General features: G+C 43.6%; 1 protein-coding gene across 1 annotated transcript in view; it reads left to right on the forward strand.

Annotated features, from left to right (window-relative positions):
- The first annotated feature begins 8,401 nt into the window (after positions 1-8,401).
- The window catches only part of NAA25 (N-alpha-acetyltransferase 25, NatB auxiliary subunit), a 36,786-nt gene continuing 25,781 nt past the window's right edge, over positions 8,402-19,406 (forward strand). The window contains exons 1-4 of the mRNA XM_081870887.1: positions 8,402-8,550; positions 16,319-16,404; positions 18,259-18,397; positions 19,130-19,248. Coding sequence (XP_081727013.1) covers positions 8,490-8,550; positions 16,319-16,404; positions 18,259-18,397; positions 19,130-19,248 — 405 coding nt within the window. The 5' untranslated portion in view covers positions 8,402-8,489. The remainder of the gene's footprint in view (positions 8,551-16,318; positions 16,405-18,258; positions 18,398-19,129; positions 19,249-19,406) is intronic.

Here is a 19,406-nt window from a genome sequence, read left to right on the forward strand (position 1 = left end):
GCTTTAACTATACGGACCTTTGTCAGCAAGGTGATATCTCTGCTTTTTAAGATGCTGTCTAGGTTTGTCATTGCTTTTCTTCCAAGAAGCAGGCGTCTTTTAATTTCGTGACTGATGTCACCATCTGCAGTGATCATGGAACCCAAGAAAGTAAAATCTCTCACTGCCTCCATTTCTTCTCCTTCTATTTGCCAGGAGGTGATTCATAGTGGCCATGATCTTAGTTTTTTTGATGTTGAGCTTCAGATCATATTTTGCGCTCTCCTCTTCCACCCTCATTAAAAGGTTCTTTAATCCCTCCTCACTTTCTGCTATCAAGGTTGTGTCATCTGCATATCTGAGGTTGTTGATATTTCTTCCGGCAATCTTAATTCCGGTTTGGAATTCATCCACCCCATCCTTTCGCATGATGAATTCTGCATATAAGTTAAATAAGCAGGGAAACAATATACAGCCTTGTCGTACTCCTTTCCCAATTTTGAACCAATCAGTTGTTCCATATCCAGGTCTAACTGTAGCTTCTTGTCCCACATAGAGATTTCTCAGGAGACAGATAAGGTGATCAGGCACGCCAGTTTCTTTAAGAACTTGCCATAGTTTGCTGTGGTTGACACAGTCAAAGGCTTTTGCATAGTCAATGAAGCAGAAGTAGATGTTTTTCTGGAACTTTCTAGCTTTCTCCATAATCCAGCACATGGTCTCTGGTTCCTCTGCCACTTTGAAATCCAGCTTGCACTTCTGGGAGTTCTCGATCCACATACTGCTTAAGCCTGCCTTGTAGAATTTTAAGCATAACCTTGATAGCATGTGAAATGAGTGCAATTGTGTGGTAGTTGGAGCATTCTTTGGCACTGCCCTTCTTTGGGATTGGGCCACTGCTGAGTTTTCCAAACTTGCTGGCATATTGAGTGTAGCACCTTAACAGCATTATCTTTTTCAAAAATTTAATAGTTCAGCTAGAATGTCATCACTTCCACTGGCCTTGTTATTAGCAGTGCTTTCTAAGGCCTGTTTGACTTCACTCTCCAGGATGTCTGGCTCAAGGTCAGCAACCAACCTTCCTGGGGTGTACGATACATCCATCTCTTACTGGTATAATTCCTTTGTGTATTCTTGTCACCTCTTCTTGATGTCTTCTGCTTCTGTTCGGTCCTTACCACTTTTGTCCTTTGGTAATCTTTCTACGAAATGTTCCTTTCATATCTCCAATTTTCTTGAACAGATGTCTGGTTTTCCCCATTCTATTGTTTTCCTCTATTTCAAAGCAATACCCTCCCACAGTTTAAAAGGCCATAGATTGTTTAATTAGCCCAAGGCCTGGGGCAAAAGGAATGTTTTTTGCCTGGCACCCAAAGATATGTAACAAAGGCGTCAGGTGAACATCCCTTCTACAAATTGTAATGGACTGTGCTAGGTACTGTATACATTTTAACAGCATTTTTATTGCTGATATTGTACTTTATTATTTTACAACTTTAATTCCATAGAAAGCAAAGCTTAAAGAATGAGATAGAAAGCTAAAACAAGAACCTTACCAATTCTGGTAACTGTACCAGAAATGGAAACTATGAAGCTAACAGTAACAAGTACAATTATTTTCTGTTTTTGAACCACAGAGTCCAGGGGAAAGCGCGAACGCAGTCCCCCACTACCACAAATTATGCAGTCGAGTTTCCCGCATTTGGGGAAATCGCAGGGGTCAGCACACCCGAAGTGCAATGGATGAGCCTCACCCTGGGAAAACCACCTTTGTGATCATGGTATCTCCCCTGCCAGGTAAGTATGAATTGAAATGGCAAGCGTGCTTCCTGGCCCTCATTCTCTCTGCTGTTAAGGACACAGCGACCTCCATTCTGCAGTCCCAGAAAGCTCAATCCTGTAAAGCAGCTGTGCTACCAGGGCCCCATTGGACAGTCTAGTGTTTTGGGGTGCCCTTTAACCCCCAGTCTGCACCCTGGCTGTTTCTCCCACAATGCTGTAGGGCATGCATATTTGCATGCGTGATTGCGTCTCCCCATTGTTGCCTCCTCCACAGGCCGGGCGTTCCTGCCGCTGAGTGTCCATGAGGTGGAGCTAAGGCATCTCTTTCTGCTCACATCCTAGAGAAAGCGCTCTGTCCCTATATCCACCCACGTTGCTATCACTGTGAAACAGGATTGGCTTTGCTTTCTACAGTGTGAGTGAGGAACCTGTGTCTATTCTGATGCTGCTGGGCTTATGTTTCCATCATCCCTGGTGGCTGGGGCTGATGGTAGTTGAAGTTCAACAGCGCTGGAAGGGACGCGGGTTGCTCATCCCTAGGATACAATCATTTGGTGCATGCAATTTTGGGGACATTCCTGGATTTGTTGCACCTTAGGGCTTTATGATGGGGAGGGGACGTCTGACTTTAATTTCCCTTCTGACAGCTCAATTTCCGACTTTAACTTTTGCCACTGAATTCTTTATGGCAGAGCAGAGAAGTAACAAAGAGCTGCCGCCAAGAGCTTCTCATTCCCTGTTCAATCACCCACCCTCATTACAAAAATCACCGGTGGGAGATCCAACACCAGACAGGCCACTCACCTTCCATGCCTTTTTGGTGGATGTGCAGATGTTCTGAAGGGCCTTAGAGGAATAGCATACAGGATAAGGTCAAAGCAACTGGCACTTGAACTCATCCATCCTGCTATTTAATGATGTTTCCCCAAATCACTGCCTTCCCAATCTGGGTTTTCTCATACCCTCTCCTTTTTGGAAGATCCCTGGTATGAGAAAATGCTAGCATAATTCAAAGTGCTGTTTCAACCTATTAAGTGCAAAACAGTTTGGGACCAAGCTACCCATTTCTGCCATATAATCCTTTATTTAGTGTTCTTTTTTATTTTGTAAACTACTACATGATCTTCATGTGAAGGTTTTTTAAAAAAATAAATAAATAAATAAATAAATAAATAAATAAATAAATAAATAAATGCTGGTTTGGTTGTCCTCATTGCATTGCCACAGGAATGAGCTGCACCAAGTGCAAGGCTCTTGTGTTCCCCTCTTCTGCCAATATAGCTTCAAGAAGGTGATCAGAATCTTTCACTTCTATTTTTGGTTATCAATGAAATGACATACACAATGTGAAGAAAATGGAAAGACGGCGTGGGGGAAGAGGCTTCCTACCCTCTTTCATAATACAAGAACCAGAGGTGGAAGAACTAAATTGGTGGAAGGAATAGCACAGACAAAATGAAGCATTCATTGGCACATAGTTGCACTATAGAATTAGCGACCAATACAAGCCTGGATGGCTTTAACTTGGGATTTGACAAATTCACAGAAAGCTGTCAGTGGCTACTAGTCCATATGGCCAAGGTCCATATCAGAGGCAATATGCGTCCGCATTGTGAAATTAACTCGCCCCAGCAATATAGCAACTACTAACAGGGGCATGTTTGCATCGCCTGCTAAAAATGTTTCTCTTTGCTCAGGTGCTCCCAGACCATTGACGCTCGTTTCCAGCTGACACTCATGCTGTAATGTTGGTGCTTTATTGTTTTCCTCTAAACCACCTTGGTTTTAGAAATGCTTTTAATTTAATAAATAACCATTAGGGGTTTCCCCTTGACTCAAGCTGAAGAAAAAAGCAATAAGCTACAGCAGGAAATTTCAGCTGTAATTTAATACCCAACTGCTGCTAATTAAGCGCCACATGGTAGTAGGACTGCATGCAGCAGTAAACCACAGGTGCTAACAATGTACCCTCAGTTTTCATTTTGTGCAAGATGCAAACTGAGACCCAAGATCCAGTGGTGTAAGAGGAGGGGTTAAACAGCCCCTTAGAAATCCCAGCTCAGACACAAAGTACCCCGTGCCAGCCCCCCACAATACTTAAGGGTGTGCATGCAATACCATGTACCGAGGCTCTACTGCGTTCCCACCACAGAATCATGGAATTGGAAGGGATCCTGAGGGTCTATTCCAACCCCCTGCAATGCAGGAATCTCAGTTAAAGCATCCGTGACAGATGGCCACCCAACCTCTGCTTAAAAACCTCCAAGGAAGGACAGCCCAGCATCTCTCGTGGAAGTCTGTTCCAGTCAAACAGCTCTTATGGTCAGAAAGTTATTACAGTACTTATGTTGCTTGCTTCATCTTCCATGTGATAGCCTGTAAAATATTTGGAGATGGCTATCATACTTCCTCTCAGTCTCTTTTCCAGAATAAGCATAGCCAATGCCCTCAACCATTCCTCATAAATCTTGGTCTGCAGACCCTTCATCATCTTGGTTGCTCTGCTCTGCACATGTTCCAGCTTGTCAATATCCTTCTTCAATTGTGGTGCCCAGAACTGGACAGAGGACTCCAGGCAGGGTCTGACCAAGGTGGTATAGAGCAGGACTTTTATTTCCCTTGATCGGGACACTATTCTTCTGTTGTCTTTGAGAAACACCACTGGTGTCTGGGACGTGCCCAAGGATTAAGACCTTCTGGGAGATGATCTATAATGAAATGAAAAAGGTATTTAAATATACCTTTCTGAAGAAACCAGAGGCCTTTCTCCTGGGCATGGTCGGCCAATTGGTGCCAAAGAAGGACAGAACTTTCTTTATGTACGCTACAACAGCAGCAAGAATACTTATTGCAAAGTATTGAAAGACACAAGATTTACCCACCCGGGAAGAATGGCAGATGAAGGTGATGGACTATATGGAACTGGAGGAAATGACTGGCAGAATCCGAGACCAGGGAGAAGAGTCGGTGGAGGAAGATTGGAGGAAATTTAAAGACTATTTACAGAAACATTGTAAAATTAATATGTTAGAAGGATGTTGGAATAATATTATATGATTTTAGCAGGAATGATATAAAGGATTTGGGAATAACTGACTGTTAATTGGTGAAAGGAGGAAAAGTAAAATTACATCATATTAAGACAATTTTTAAAAAGGGAAAGGATTTGCTGAAATGGATAATCGACCTAGAATACAAAAAAGGGAGGTGTGAGGAGGTCAAGGAAACAAGCTAATGAAAGAATAGAAAGGAGATCTGATGCATTTTCTTTTTTGTGTTTTTGTTTTTGTTTAATGGGTTTTATTTTTCTGGTTTTTTTTCTTCTTCTTTTTATATTGTGGTGTGTTGTTTTGTTTTTGTTTAACGTGGTATGTTTATTTTTTCTTTTTGTAATTGTTGAAACTTTAATAAATATTATTAAAAAAAGAGAGAGAGAGAGAAACACCACTGGTGTCTGAAGCCATAATCTGGTGTTTGATGCTAGCTACAACCCATTTGTTTCATGTAATTTCTTGAGAAATACTGCTGATTGATGAGTTTACTCTCCAACCCGCTTCCATTCGATTCAAACTCATATGCTGGGGTTAAGCTGAAGTGTGTAGATTTGAGACAGCTGTAACACATGCACAGATACTTGTGCATGCGCAGACAGCAGCTTCATTGAATAGAGTTTGGGGAGAAGCTGCAAGTGCAGCAAACCAATCAGGTAATGGGGTGAACAGGAACATGAAACACATCTTGAAACATAGTGGGAGGTTGACAACCACCTCCTCGTTTTTTAAGCTACACTCTTACATCACAGTGCCATTGTAAGGGTCTACATATGCTACCCTGAGATCATTGGCGGGAAGAAAATCTGACTGAAAGGCCAAGAAAGGAAAACATGGCTTGAAACAGTTATCACCACCATAGGAGTGGTGGCGCCATCCCTGTGGAACGCCCTCCCATCAGATGTCAAAGAGAACAACAACTACCAGACTTTTAGAAGACATCTGAAGGCAGCCCTGTTTAGGGAAGCTTTTAATGTTTGATATATTACAGTATATTAATATTTTTCTGGAAGCTGCCCAGAGTGGCTGGGGAAGCCCAGCCAGATGGGCGGGATATAAATAATAAATTATTATTATTATTATTATTATTATTATTATTATTATTATTATTATTATTATAGGAGCCAACTCCCAGGGGCAAAGGAACCTCCATAAAATATTTGAAGGGACTGCCCCCCTCCAGTTGATGGGCATTGCCATTCAAATGGTGTTAACTGCATCTTGTGATTTATTACCTGCCCCCTCCCCCAATATTTTATTCAAGTTGGCCCCCTTGATCACCACTATCTTAACAATCCTCACAACCACCCTGAAGAATCCCAGTACAGTAGGGTATGATTATCCTCCTGTAATAACTGTGAATGAGGGACAACTCCTCCAGGCGTTTGTTTAGCCACAAAGCCCCATGGGTGACCCCGACAATTCACAGGGCTGTTGCAAGGATAAAAGAGTGGGGGGGGATACACACATCCCCTTGTGTTTCCCAGCTGAAGGAGGTTGGTGAGTAGAATCTGATAGATAAACCAACCAGCATTCCAAACTCCCATTGTTCTAGGCAATCGTTTTGTGATAAGGAATTTCATTAGTTTCTGAGCTCTGGGCGCAGTGTTGGGCCCAAGATTTCAGATTAAAACTGCAGAGTGGAAGGAAAGGAGGACCTTTATTCTGCCTCGCTACTTCCAGCTACTCTCTGAAGATTGGAGAAGGGACCGTCTTAAGAATACAGTGGTACCTCTGGTTAGGTACTTAATTCGTTCCGGAGGTGCGTTCTTAACCTGAAACTGTTCTTAAGCACCACTTTAGCTAATGGGGCCTCCTGCTGCCGCTGCTGCTCGATTTCTGTTCTCATCCTGAAGCAAAGTTCTTAAGCCGACATAATATTTCTGGGTTAGCGGAGTCTGTAACCTGAAGCGTATGCAACCTGAAGCATATGTAACCCGAGGTACCACTGTATTGCGGGGGGCGGGCAGGGGAAGCACAGCTTTGGTTTTTTTGCAGTCTTCAGAGGAGGACTAAACCATGTGAAAAGTGAACATGAGGTTTCAGCTGCATTTCATTCATTTTCAGCTTTGTATTCTTGTTACCAAAAAAAAAAAGTGCACCTAGACACTCCACTGCAGCGCCCATAACCTAGGTTTAAGGTGCCATTTAGCTCCTAGCTTTCCTATCTCAAGTTTCTAACACGGAAACCAACACAGAATGCTCGCCGCCTGGGTCAACAGCACCAAATAACCTTCTGCCATTGCTGCAACAACCGCACCTGGTGAACTGTTCCTTCGTCAAGGGGTGGCAGGGAAGGCTAAGAGGGGGCTGCTACTGCCTCCTCTTTGCCTACCTCACGCCTGGGCTCAAATCCACTCTCAGCTCCCTGAGAGGCCTACCTCCAGTGCCGGATTTATGTATAAGCTAAACAAGCCCCAAAAAAAATTAAAGGGGAAAAAACTGGATGCACATTTCCAAAATGTAAGATAAAAAACAAAATAAAACCTACATACAGCAACAGTGTTTTGTGTTGTGTAGGCTCCTTTCATGTAAGTAATGGGCCCCGCCTGCTAGCCTGCTCCCTAAAATATCACTGGTTTGCTCATTTCTATATACAGTACAGTGGTAACTTGGTTCTCAAACTTAATCCGTTCTGGAAGTCTGTTCCAAAACCAAAGTGTTCCAAAACCAAGGCGTGCTTTCCTATAGAAAGTTATTGCCAAATGCCAATGTGTTTGCATTATTAAGTTTGTTATGAATAAAAAAATTGTTTTAAGTTAAAGCTTAATAATTATTTCACTATTAATATACTTATTCTTAATTGTATTTCAGTTCAACAATTACGTTGATAAAATACCTATTTTGTTATGTGCAAATGGCTTTAGATACCTACTAGGTCCATAAATTACCATATAGCACATATTCAACATACACAAAAAATGCGACAATTTGTTGTTGACAAAGGACAGCTGGACATAATGAAGGGCCCCATTACCTTGAGTAGCTTAGGGCCTCATCAAATGCCAATGTGTTTGCATTATTAAGTTTGTTATGAATAAAAAAATCGTTTTAAGTTAAAGCTTAATAATTATTTCACTATGAATATTCTTAATTGTATTTCAGTTCAACAATTGAACTGATAAAATACCTATTTTGTTATGTGCAAATGGCTTTCGATACCTATTAGGTCCATAAATCACCATATAGCATATATTCAACACACAAAAAACAATTTGTTGTTGACAAAGGACAGCTGGACATAATGAAGGGCCCCATTACCTTGAGTAGCTTAGGGCCTCATCAAACCTAAAGCCGGCCCTGCCGACCTCGCCCGGCTGCTTGTGAGGGGCCAGGAGGACACCCCCCCCCTCAATACAGCCCACCTCGCAGGGTCGTTGTGAGGAGAGTTGCCCCTAAACGAGGCCCTTCAAGGCAACCACCAGGCCAATGACGCGGCTCGCTGAGGGGAGCTCGCTTACCCGCCTCACAGGCTGAGGCGGCGGCGGAGGCGCCTCAAGGCCCACGAGGGAGGCCGCTAAGCGCCGCCTCCTCGCCGGTCTTGGCCCCCTCGGAGCGCCTCGCCTCAGCCTCAGCCCGGCCCCTTTCCCCCACACGGGCCCGCCCAGGCCCGCCGGCTGGCTGGCTGGCTGTGGCGGCGGCGGCGGCGGCTGCGCGCTGCGGTTCTGCGCTCTCATCATGGCGGCGGCGCGGGGCCATGTGCAGGACCCCAACGACCGGCGCCTCCGGCCCATTTACGGTACCGACGCCGCGGGCGTGGGGGGGGGTTCCCCTCCCCCCCTCTTCTCCCTCCCCCTCCCCTTTCCCTAGCGCGCGCGCGCGGCCCCGTCCTAAGCGCGGGGCCGCGCGTGCCCTTTCTCCCTCAGCCGAGGCCGCCCGCCCCCCCCCCGCCAAAAGACGTTCCTACCCTTCGCCGCCCCCTCATTCCGAACCAGCGTCTCTCCCCCCCCCCTACTTGACCCTTCTCGCCTTTTTCACCTTCTCCCCTCAGAGACTCTAGTTTGAGGCGGGGGGCCGGGAGGAAAAAAGCCTAAACAGGCGGCTGCCTCCCCGCCCCCCCCAAAAAAACCCGTTCTTATTGTGGCACGGGGCAGAGGGGGGAGGTTAAGCAGGGCCCCCCGCCAATGTCCATCGTTGTTGTGGTATTTGGGGGGTGGGAAGGAACGCCGTCCCCTCGTGTTCACCTCTCTTGTGGCATTTCGGGGGCGCGTTCATCAGGCACCCCCCATGTTTGGGCTTCTGGGTGGTATGGTGGGCTCAAGCAGGCACCTCCATGTTTGTCATTGTGGTGGGATTTGGCGGGTGGGTGCCTCGCGTTCATTTTTAGTGTGGCATTTGCGGGGGGGGGGAGAGGCTGAGCAGAACCCCCCTCCCCATATTTGTCCCGGCCTTCGTGGGGATTGTAGCGGAAGGAGCTGCCAAGTTCATTACAAACCCTGTGGGAGGAAGACAAGGGAGATTTTGGGGTCTTACACACGTGGTCAGAAGTTCATCATTCCTGACCATTTCCTTCTCCAGGAGGAGATGGTGGGTTTGGGACCCTCTCCCCCCCCCCCTTACTCCCTATTCTGGACTCAGCAGGGTCGCAGGCCATGGTCTAAAACCATTTCTTAATGCAGTATATATCATTAGCAGATAGTCTGGAGCTTCATACATTTATGCTTTTAAAAAGACAGGTGGTCCTGTGGGTGAACAAGGGGGTTTCAGCACTGCACGGATCCTTATTATAGAATTCATGGAGCCAAGATGGAGAAGCAGGAGCTTATAGACCTGTTTTCCCTAACAGTAGATTTGCTAGCCTGGACTGAGCAGGGGGTGAGGATTGCATGACATTCATGCGACCGGTTGCCACAAACTTCATATCCTCTTTAAACCAGAGGAGGGAGATATGAATTGTAAAGTCTTGCCTGCTTGTGTGGCTTACTTAATGTGGCTCGGTGGTGGTGGTAGCAATGGCTTTGTTGTTGCTGTTAATTTAGAGGGTGTGTGTGATGCTGGCATCTTTAATCTCATTGAGTAGTACTGTATGGGTGTCGCAGCTCTTTTTGTTTCCTTTGCAAAACTTTAGAGCAGGGGTGGCCAACTCCCAAGAGACAGCGATTCACCCCCTTTTTTTGGGTTCAGGTAAAAAGTTGTTGAGCTTTTTTCAGGCGAGCCTGCTTTAGAGTTTTGGACCATATGACACTTCCAAGCCCCCTCTGTATTGCCTTTGATGTAGTAGTGAGAAACAATCTGAAAAAGGGCGTCACTGTCCAACCCTCACCAGTGCCCTGCTACAATCCATTAAAGGTTTGATATGTCTGGATTACAAGTCCGCAAGAATATTTTCTTCATCAGGATAACTCTACGTCATATTTAAGCAGCACTTCAAACGCAAGCCTCTCTTTTGCTGTGTCTAAAACTTGATCCAGCTTTTACAGGCAGTGAGTGACCTTTTTAGGTGCGTCTGAGATGTGCATGACCACACTTATCGCGCCGAACCCAGACGTGACCTGAAAATGTCACAAAAGGGGGCAGAGTGGGATGTTTGTAGGCTTTTCCCAATGGTGTTTCGAATATACACAATTTAACTTAAACGTGCCTTGGAACGTAACCCCTGCGTAAATTTGGGAGTCGCCTGCAATTACTTTCTTGCTGCAGGATATACAAATGTTATATTCCTTATGAAATCTATTGCTACTTTTTACACATTTTCAATTATGCTGAATGGAACTTTTACGTTATCTGCATCTCTCAGTAAGGCAGGTGAAAACACTTGGAGAACAGTTGGAAAATAGTCAGGCACCAGAAATCTCCACATTTAGTCTTAGTCCATTGTTAATACCATTTCCATTTCCAGTGTGTGTTCCTCCTCCTTGCGCTGAGACAAATGAATAGTTGTAAGAGCAAGATAAAGTTAAGCAGTGCAGTTCATATTGTAGAACTGTAGTGTTGGAAGGGATTCCAAGGGTCATTTAGTCCAACTCCCTGGTGAATAGGCATTCTGTTGCGGCGACTGCAACCTAGATTCACAGTGCCATTTGGCGCCTAGTTTATATACCCAAGTTTCTAACAGTGTATGGAGAACCTTCACTTTCGTTAGGCAGTGACCACATTAATTTGGTCGCCCCCTACTCCCCCATTATAAACTTAAAAAGTTGGTTGTCTGGGTAGGATCCTACTGCTTAAGGAAGCTACTTTGTAATACTGTATTCCATTTTTTTTTTGTTAACTGCTGAGTTAAATATGCATTCTCTTTGTCAAAAGCTGACCTCCTTTGTAGTGCTTCAGGATAATATTTTAGTTTCCTGTTAATTATGTTGCTTTGAATGTATACTTTATATTTGACTTCCTTCAGTAATGTTTTATTCTGGATTGTTTTATTTGGTGTTTTAATGTAGGTTGTAAACTGCTTTGAGATAGTTTTCTTAATATACAACAGTATAAAAATGAAATGAATAATAATTTTTAAAAATGTGTTGGATGCTGTTCCTTTTCAACTTGTCTTAGGAATATTGGCTAGGAGCTCAGGTTGCTTTGTTGTACATGGTACTTGGCAAATGCTGGAAAAGGAAGATAAAATGCTGTACTTGGTTTGAGAGTTTTTTAAATGTTTAGCACTGAAGAAAGTTAAGGCAAAGAAGAAGCAGTTCTTAACTTGCCAATATGAAATCCTAGTCAAGAGTCTTTAGAAGAACTGCTTTGGGGCAGAACGGTGCAAACTTCATGGTTTAAGATGTGACTATAGAGACACAAATGTCCATGACATTTCTGCACTTTGAATGAATTCAATGGAATGGTGTGTAGCCAAAAGGTTCTATTAGTACCAGGTCTGAACCTAATTCTGCTACCTCTGCCTTTCAAAAGAGAAATTCCTTCCACTTCAGCTTCTGCAAATCTGTTTCAATCAATCAAACCTTTATTGCATTAGCATACAGCCATAGCAGGATAATAATAATAAAAAATAAAATAATAAAAAGGTAATAAAAGAATTAAGACAGGACCAGGTCTAGGACACACTACCCCGTCAAAGTAGCCCTAAGTTTCAAGGCCTGCACTATAAAGATTGCCACCCCCCGTGTAACTTGGGGATTTGCGTCCACAAGAAGCGATTTCAAACAGTCTTCCTTGGATGTGATGGTGGACGGGATCAAGAGGAGGAGCTTAGTTCTTATTAGCTCATAAATAGGGCAGTAGAAAAAGAAATGTATGAAGTCCTCAACTTCATTCATTGTGCATGGACATAGACGCTGTGTAATAGGGGTCTTAGAGTAAATCCTCTGCAGGAAGGCCGTGGGTATAGAATGGAAACGGGCCATGGTAAATGCTCTTCTCAAATTGGGGTCCGTCAGGTCTATCAAGTAGTTGGCAAGTGTTTAGCACTGAAGAAAGTTAAGGCAAAGAAGAAGCAGTTCTTAACTTGCCAATATGAAATCCTAGTCAAGAGTCTTTAGAAGAACTGCTTTGGGGCAGAACGGTGCAAACTTCATGGTTTAAGATGTGACTATAGAGACACAAATGTCCATGACATTTCTGCACTTTGAATGAATTCAATGGAATGGTGTGTAGCCAAAAGGTTCTATTAGTACCAGGTCTGAACCTAATTCTGCTACCTCTGCCTTTCAAAAGAGAAATTCCTTCCACTTCAGCTTCTGCAAATCTGTTTCAAAGATGTGAACTGAAGTTCTGTGTGTTCAATTCTTTTGAGTGTGTTCATATGCATGAAGTTGTGCCTCAGTATAGGATGTGTTTTTGAGTTGGAGCCTTGATCAGTTATGATGGGAAATTAAGTTTGAAAACTAGGTTTGAAAACTAAGAAGGAGAGGTAGTTCTTTTATTTCTTAAATGACATATTTTTAGTATTTTAGATTTTCCATAAGTAGTTTCTGGTAATACTCCTTAAAACAAACAAGTCACGTACAAAAATATATATTTTGACAAGCAACAATCTGCATTGTATTTGGACCTTATGAAGACCTACTGGGCTTATTAGAAGCACTGATAAGTATTTAATTTATTTGTTATTACATTTAAATCCCACCTTTCCTCCAAGGAGCTCACGGCAATATACATGGTTCTGCTCCCCATTGTACCCTTGCAGCAACCCTGTGAGCAGTATTCAAAATTTGCCAGGTGCTAGGTGTGTTTTGTTACTGGTGCTGGTCTGATTGCGACTGCATGGAGATTTCTTAGCACCAGGTTGGCAACTGACATCTGCATTGATACAGGTGACTTATGTGCCAGCAAAAGACATGTGTCTTGATCTTCTACACTGCCGCACAAATCATGGACCCCTTGCTGGGAATTGTAAGAGCAAGCTACAGTCAAGCAATGTAGTTGAGATCATAGAATCATAGAATTGTAGTGTTGGAAGGGACCCTGGCTGTCATCTAGTCCAACCCCCTGGCAAATAGACATTCCAGTTCTGGTGACAGCTGTGCCATTTGGAGCCTAGCTTATATATCTGAGTTTCTCATGCTGCTTGTTAGGTAGGCTAGGCTAAGAGGCAATGAATGGGCCAAGTAAGCTTAATGTCTGAGTGGGAATTTGAATGCTGGTTCCCTACTTCTTGATCGAACACCCTAACCACTACTCCATACTTGCTCTGTAATACAGTGGTAATACAGTCTGTAACCTCGAGTTACAGACACTTCAGGTTACAGACGCTTCAGGTTACAGACTCCGCTAACCCAGAAATAGTACCTCGGGTTAAGAACTTTGCTTCAGGATGAGAACAGAAATCGTGCTCCAGCAGCAGCAGGAGGCCCCATTAGCTAAAGTGGTGCTTCAGGTTAAGAACAGTTTCAGGTTAAGAACGCACCTCCGGAACAAATTTAAGTACTTAACCAGAGATACCACAGTAATAGAATTTGTGTCTCTTATCCGAGTTCCTTAAGGCAGCTTAGAGATAAACAAAACATAAAATATCACAATACAGGGTTTTTTATTGCATAAATTAAATCTCACAGACACCCACCAAGAAAACCCCTTTGAACACAAGTCTGGGCAGAACACAGAACAGTCCCATTCAAAGACGTGGCATCTGCAGTAAAAATGTTATCTAGCTACTGGCTGAGGAAAAACACGTTAACTATAAAATACTAAAAACCCACCTGTTTTTAAAAAAAAAACAGGAAGAAAAGTTTTTACCTTGTGCAGAAGAAATGAGTAGCAAAGCTCCTTGGAGAGAGCATTCCACAGGTGGGATGGAAGGCACCATCTATAAGGATCCATCTCTTGCTGCCACCCTCAAAATTTTAACAAGAGGAAGCAATTTCAGAATGTCTCTGTAGATGATTTCAAGCCCCATGTAAGCTTTCTTCAAGTCCTAGGGTCTCAAGCTGTACAAGGCTTTGTAGGTTAGAACCAGCATCCTGAATTGTGCCCAGGAGCCCAGTGACAACCAGTGTAATATCCTGATGACACTAGGGTTACTGTGGACTGGGTAGCCTGGATAGACTGTATATTTTAAGTCACAAGTACAGTAAGTCCCATTAATTTCAACTGGATGAGCTCAAGTTTGTTTACAGTTTTTATTTATAGATCTTTGAAAGTTATGTACAATCAGGAGTACCTTGAATCAAATTCTGCTTCCATTGTGTAAAGATTTTCATGTCTTATCTACATGAAACAGCCAGTTTGTAATCAAACATATAGTGGTAAATGCTGTTGTTTAGAATAAGATGTTGCCCTCTGACTATGAATTGGACATGTGAACATAGTTGCAGAGTTTGCAAAGGCCATTGTCGCTGGGGAAAACTAATGTAAATGTTTGGACATGTTCTTATTTTTTTCACTATTCAGCAACAGTCAGCTTATTTGATGACAGTTAAGCATCTTTTACATTTGCTGTTTGCCTTTTATCTTAATTGCTTATATGTTGTACAGAAGCTTAATGAAGTTGTAGTACTATATTCCCCAAGGTCCTCCACCCTTCGGATGAAGTCTAAGACTCTGTTCTCAACAATTTGCCATTCTGGTAGCTGAGCTAATTCTGTTAGAACAGAGGGTGTTTGCAACGTTTTAGAGAAACCTGGTGAGGTTGTCTAATCATACTCTTTATGCATCCATTTATATTTCTTGTGAACTGCCACTTTTCCAATTGCTCCATAAAGTTTTTGTTATTAAAAATACACTGGGGCTTCAGTCCACACTGTGTAATCTCAGGTAAACCGATGCCGAGCACCAGAACTTTAAACCAGTGCTACCACCACGTCACAGTGCCTATTTTAATGTTTCTGCATAGTGCTCATGCTCTCTATGTGGGCTTGGAGCTAAGAGTAAGAACAAGAATACAATATAGTATTTGCAACCTGAGCCACGTGCTCCCCTGTTCTTTCAGGCAAGAGACAAAGGGGTGCAGGAAGCTGCTATGCTCCTTCTGTGGACCCTCCAGACTAGTCTTTTTCCTGTTGGGTGTCCATTGCCTTCTCCCATTTTTGTTTACCTGTATGTATGTTTGTGGAGAAAAATTGCCTTAGGTCAATGCTTTCCCTGCTTTTAGAAATGGAGCAGTATTTCAATCATGCTCCTCCTGAATGCTAGCAAAGCTGCTCTTAATTATTTGCTTGTTACCATCTTGTTTTGCTCCTCTTTGAGTCACTCCTGAAGTACTCATCTATGAACTTCTATTGAGGGCTATTTTTTTGTACCCAGCTCCTATATATAGTCAGTGGATAGAGAGGAGTTAAGTTCTCCTCAGCCATAGACCTGGGCAAGTCCCTGTCCATCCCAGCTCTGAAAGGTGCAGTAATAGCCTGTTACTGAGTAGTTGTGATGATGAACCAAATAAAGGTGGCAAATCCCATTTGATGTATACATAAGAAATGGGAGTAAGGCTAACACCCCTCTGTGTAATAACCCTTTAAAAAGCTTCTGTAAGGTTTTTCATGAGAATGCCTTGCTGGGACAGATTAAGGTTGATCCAGTTCAGCATTGTGACTTTATAATGACCAGGAAGATGACATGGGAAATGCCAGTAACTGCTATTCTCTCTTCTCCCCACCACCCCCTTCATCCAGAAGTCAGAGAAATACTGCCATTGATCATAGAGGCTTGCCATCACTATTAACCATTCAAAGAATTATCTTCCCATAATTTTTCTATTCCTTTATTTTAAAAACCCAGCATAAGCTGGTGGTAAGTTAATTTTTATTTTGTGTGAAGAGCTACCTTGGGTGGTTTTCTCATCACCTTTGGAGTTGATTGGGTAGATTCTGACATCTAGTGTTGTGCAAGAAAGTAAGGGGGAGTGGGCAGGTAAGTTATCTGTTCCTTTACAGCAGTTATAATCTTAAATACCTCTATCATATTACTCTTTACTCATCTTTCTTTTTCTTGTTTTCCTCTAAACTAACCTAAACGTGAAGATTGCCCCCTCAGAAAATAAGTCTGCAGTATTTATGTATTTTATTTAGTTCATAAAATTTATACACTGCTTGATTGTTAAAAAAGTGGTTTACAAAAAAATTAAACAATAAAATTATCACTAAGAATAATGTTTGTGGTTTTCCCCTTTCTTACATTAGATTACCTTGACAATGGCAATAATAAAATGGCAATCCAGCAGGCAGACAAGTTGCTGAAGAAACACAAAGACCTTCACTGTGCTAAGGTAAGCTCAGGGTTGGTTTGTTTTAACATGCTAAAAAGTCAGTGTGTTCAGTCTTAAATAAACAAGGCAAGGCTCTTCTCTTTAGCTGTTGCATTGCTAGTATAGGGTGGGGAACTTGAAGCCCTGAGAATTGAAGACAGCCCTCTAGATCTCTCTGTCTCACTTAGGACTCTCCCAGGGCCATATCCCTCATTGGCACTACTCTGTGCCTTCCTCAGGTGCTTTTGCCTGACTGGAATATGTCCTTGAACTGTGATAATGCCTCTTGGTTGTCTGTAGAAAGCTTTGACTTCTGCATGGCTGGAATGTTGTGTGAACGATGCAAAAGTAAGAGTCAAATCCATTGCACCACCCATGAGGTCAACTTTGCTGCCACGTTAGTCAAGCTGTTGAATAGCAACAGAGCAAAAGTTAATGTTTTTTCAACTTTTGCTTCTATCTACGTTGACATGGCTCAGCAAAACAAGGCAATTAGGGTTGGTCAGTTGACCAAGTCAAACATGCTTAAATACTGTCACATGGTAGGTATAAGACTAATTACGAGAGTGGTGAGGAACCTCTGGCTTGCAGGTGACATCTGGCACAGAACAGGTCCCAGTGTTTCCCCCACACACTTGGTGTCAGATATGGGGCATGTGTGGAAATGGCTGGATTGGTTGCCTGGCCAAGTTCCCCATGGGGAACTTGATCATGCAGCCAATCTCTGCAGAAAGCAGCTTTGCCAGCCGTACGTGCAGCACTGCGGAAGTGGCAAGCATTGGGTTGACAAAGCCCCTTGCGCTGTGGTTCTTGAGTGACTGACAGCCAGCTTGGAAGCGCTGCACAAGGGAATTTTGACAGGTGGGTAATCTGTGGTCTGTGGGGGTGGAGAATGATAAGGCTCTGACCCACTGGGCCGAGAAGGTTTTCCCACCCCTACAATATAGAGAAGTGTGGGGCAGGCATGCCTGGTGGACTGCGAGTTAGAATTGGCTGGCAGTAGTGGCAGTACTATGGACAACATGGGGGGGGGGGCTGCTAGGTATTGGGCACTATCTGCCAACTGATGCCCCTCCTGGAAGAATAAGATGGTTTTAATTCTCCGGAAGGGAAAACATCAAAGTCTCCACCATCTAAACTTTCAGAAGGGAATTCCAGGGACACAGCTGAGCAAGTTTAAAGTGCACCTTGTTAAATGCGGTATCCCCTTCCTACCCAGCTGCCCTTGGGCAGCTTATTAACGTGAGGCTTGCTCAGTGTGCTCTTTCTATGAGATCTGCAACGGTAGGTATGTTGTGAGCTCAACTTTTTATTACAGTGTTGGCTAATGATGTGTCTCAAAGTCTGAACTGACTTAGATTTCTAAGTCTTCTGTTAAGTTAACCAGATCTCCAGTGAACTAAGGCTGGGGTCGGGAACCTCTGGTCCTCCCGTCTCCTTGACTGTTGGCCATACTGGCTGGGTGCGATGGGAGTTGGAGCCCCAACAACATTTGGAGGGTCACGGGCTCTTCATCCCTGAACTAAGGTTGGCAGGAGGTGCAGAAGAGAACATAAGACGTTGCATTATATATAATAAGACCATTGGTTCATCTCAATATTATCTACACTGACTGGCAGCAGCTGTTCAGCGCTTCAACCAGGCTTTTCCCAAGCCCACCTGGAGACATCAGAGGTTGAATCTCAGGCCACTTGAATTCAGAGCATGTGCTCTGCTTGTGGGCTGCAGCTCCTTCCTTTGGTACTTGCTGCATTGTTACCACCTGCCCATTCTGCCCCATTCACTGTGCAGCTGTATTCTTCCCCCCCCCCCAGTGATTCCTTTATATCGCTGCTGGGAAACCCCTTAAAAGTTGCTTCTTTGATCCATGTGTAGGTTTTGAAAGCGATCGGCCTGCAAAGAACCGGGAAGCAAGATGAAGCTTTCACTTTAGCACAAGAAGTAGCTGCTCTTGAACCCACGGACGATAATTCGTTACAAGCTCTGACTATCCTATACCGGGAAATGCATCGACGTGAGTTCTTTGGTTTTCCTTTCTATTTCAGACATTTCAGAGAATGCTGTTGCCAGTGTCTTGCTTACAGTCCTGATTCAAAAGCACTAGTGTGGCAGCCAGTTGGCAGCTAATTGATGGGGAGGGGTGGTGAGGTAGCCAGTTAAGCTGCATTGTTCTCTAGACATAATGTTTCCCATAGTATTTAATTCTGGATTGTAGAAAATAGGAGGAGTGATGGGACAGGGTCCAGCTTTGATGGTGGAGCCTTGGCAAACTCACCTAACAGTAGACACAGCACCAGATTGCTGGGTCTTGCTGCCATTTTAATACTTTTACAATGCTTCAGACGTAGTGTCACTCCAGGAGAAATTGGAGTGCAGCTAAACCAAGCAGCTTAGAGTGCTGGGTCAGTGGTTTTTGGTTTGTAAGGGGGGGGCCCAAGGCAGATATTGGGGCCCCAGCAGCTTCCCATGGGAGCAAAGTGCTGACACCAGCACTAGGGAAAGGATAAAGGTACTCAACACACATTCTGTGATAAAAGGCATGCAGAATGCTTTGTACATGCAAGTCTGGGAAAATCGCAAGTGCCTGGCCACACAGGTCCCAACAAATCTGAAGCCTTATTTAAAAAAACAACAACTTTGTGAAGGCTGTTTTGAGTGCTGTACTCTGTACAATCACTTAGGGTTTGGGAGAAGTCTATAGGTCCTAACCAAACACACAACCTGTTTCTTAAAATGTCTCATTTAGCGGAGCTGGTCACAAAACTCTACGAGGCAGCTGTGAAGAAAGTTCCCAGCAGTGAAGAGTATCATTCCCACCTCTTCATGGCCTATGCAAGGGTTGGGGAATACAAGAAAATGCAACAGGTAATTTACCTGAATCGGAGCTAGGTCAATTTAGTTTGAGAGTGTATACACCCCTCAGAGAGGCAACTCAACCTAAAATCGGCTTAAAGATTTGTTGACATTCCATGTGTATATGTAAACCTATTAGTAATCCTTTTCACCCCTTGCTTTTTCCTGTA

Source organism: Podarcis erhardii, assembly GCF_964252035.2.
Source record: "Podarcis erhardii genome assembly, chromosome: 7".
Lineage (NCBI taxonomy): Eukaryota > Metazoa > Chordata > Lepidosauria > Squamata > Lacertidae > Podarcis > Podarcis erhardii.